The following is a 2,332-nucleotide window of genomic DNA, read 5'->3' as shown; positions in this document are numbered from 1 at the left end:
ATGGTCCGTTTTGAGAAGGAGGATGAATATCTGGAGGCGTTAACAGGAGGACCATGGAGGGCTTTCGGAAGTTACCTCATGGTGAGAGCCTGGTCACCGGAGTTCGATCCGCTAAGAGATGATATCGTTACAACACCGGTCTGGATCAGATTAACAAATATCCCAGTGAACTTTTATCACCGATCGATCTTTATTGGAATTGCTAAGGGGTTGGGCAGGCCGATCCGTGTGGATCAAACTACATTGAACTTCGAAAGGGCTCGTTTTGCGAGAATTTGTGTGGAGGTGAATCTAGCTAAACCTTTGAAAGGAACGGTGTTGATTAATGGTGAGAGATACTTCGTAGCGTATGAGGGACTATCGGAGATCTGTTCAAAGTGTGGTATCTATGGACACTTGGTACATGGTTGCCCAAAAACGATTGCGGAGCGAGTGGCAGCTTTACCAATACAGAAGGAGAGGTCAGTATCTGTTGAGCTAGCGTCCAAACAAGGACTACCAGAGCAGGAGGAGGGTTTTATTAAGGCAAGGGGATCGAGAAGAGGAGCTCCTCCGTTACTTCGGCCGGTGACTGCCATGACAAGGGAATCACATGAGGAGGTTGATAGAAATGGCCGAGGAACAAAACATATTAAGGAAACGGAGAATCTTGTGTTATCAAACAAGTACGGAAGTCTTGGTACGGATACGAACACAGGGGAACCGAGTGAGGAAGTGATCTCTGGTGAGGGAGATAAGGAGAATCAGGAGGTAAACATTCAGAATGCTAAGGGTAAGGGAACCTTACAAGAGAAGAAATCCTTAGTTTTTGGTAGCAATGGAAGTATTAATTTGAATGGAGGAAATAAAGAGAGAGGGAATGAAAATAAAAAAATAATGGAGGGAGTAAGAGGAAGGCCCAAAAAATCGACTAACAGGCCGGTTAGAGGATTGGTTTTTGGGCCGACTAAGGGAGAGACTAACCTGTCGACATCAGGAAAACGACTGAGAATGGAGAATAGGGATGCAGGGAGACCTGGTGAAGTTTTCAGAGATAGTGTGGAGGTCAGGGTTATGCCTAAGCTTCTTCAGCTGCGAGATGAGGGGTTAGAAAATCCGATGGAGATCATTAGAAGTGAGACAGAGAAGAAAATGGTGGAAGAACCGACGACAGTGCAGGTGGAGGAGGTAGTGGGATCCCTAGCATAACAGGGTGCCCCGAGAATTCAATCGGAGATTTTTATAATTATGATGATGAATTGTTTATTCTGGAATTGCCGGGGAGCAAATAAACCTAATTTCAGACGGTCTATTAGGTATATTCTGAAGAAATATCAAACTGATTTTCTGGCATTGTTCGAAACTCATGCGAGTGGAGATAAAGCAATGAAGATTTGCCACAACCTGGGGTTTGACAACTCTTTTCGTGTAGATGCTATTGGTCAAAGTGGTGGAATTTGGATTTTATGGAGAGATCAAGCGGGAGTGATTACGGTGTTGGAATCATCGGATCAGTTTGTTCATGCGAGGGTGATGATTGGGACTGAGATTATACATATTATTGCAGTCTATGCGGCTCCTACGGTTAGTCAAAGGAGTGGTCTCTGGGGACAGTTGAAGCGGGTGTTAGAGAATATTGATGAACCGGTTATAGTGGGTGGTGATTTCAACACCATTTTAAGATTGGATGAGCGATCTGGAGGGAATGGTAGACTTTCACCAGACTCTCTGGCGTTTGGGGATTGGATTAATGATTTAGCTCTGGTGGATATGGGATTCAGAGGAAATACCTTTACTTGGAGGAGAGGTAAAGATACGCAGCACTTTGTGGCGAAGCGACTTGATAGAGTTTTGTGTAGTGCGCATGAGGCAGTGGTCACTCATCTTCCTTTTTTAGCTTCAGATCATGCACCAATGTATGTACAAATGGAGCCGGAGCAGAAAGGAGATCCGAAAAGGAGACCGTTTAGATTCGAAGCTGCGTGGCTTAAGCATGATGGTTTCAAGGAGCTACTATCAACATCTTGGAACAGTGAGATGAGTACTCCAGAGGCACTGGTGTCTTTGAAGGAGAAACTTAAGAAATGGAATAAAGAGATATTTGGAGATGTGATCAAACGAAAAGAGAAACTGCTCGGGGATATAAAAGAAGTTCAGGAGGAACTGGAGAGAAACCCATCAGATGGTCTGTTGGCAAGGGAGGAGACATTACAAAAAGAGTTTGATGTTGTCCTTGAACAGGAGGAGGTGCTCTGGTACCAAAAATCACGAGAGAAATGGATAGTGCTTGGAGATAGAAACACGACGTACTATCACACGAGTACCATTGTGAGAAGAAAGAGGAATAGAATAG

At 44.4% G+C, this 2,332-nt stretch overlaps 1 protein-coding gene across 1 annotated transcript; it reads left to right on the top strand.

The window, feature by feature from the left end:
* Nucleotides 1–1,188, top strand: LOC125592664. Its single transcript, XM_048767997.1, has one exon. The coding sequence runs from the start codon at nt 1–3 to the stop codon at nt 1,186–1,188; it is 1,188 nt and encodes a 395-aa protein (XP_048623954.1).
* Nucleotides 1,189–2,332: the final 1,144 nt, after the last annotated feature.

The sequence above is a fragment of the Brassica napus genome, chromosome C9, assembly GCF_020379485.1.
Source record: "Brassica napus cultivar Da-Ae chromosome C9, Da-Ae, whole genome shotgun sequence".
Classification (NCBI taxonomy): domain Eukaryota; kingdom Viridiplantae; phylum Streptophyta; class Magnoliopsida; order Brassicales; family Brassicaceae; genus Brassica; species Brassica napus.
Note: the sequence above shows the minus strand (reverse complement) of the source record. Positions and strands in the feature narration are given on the sequence as shown.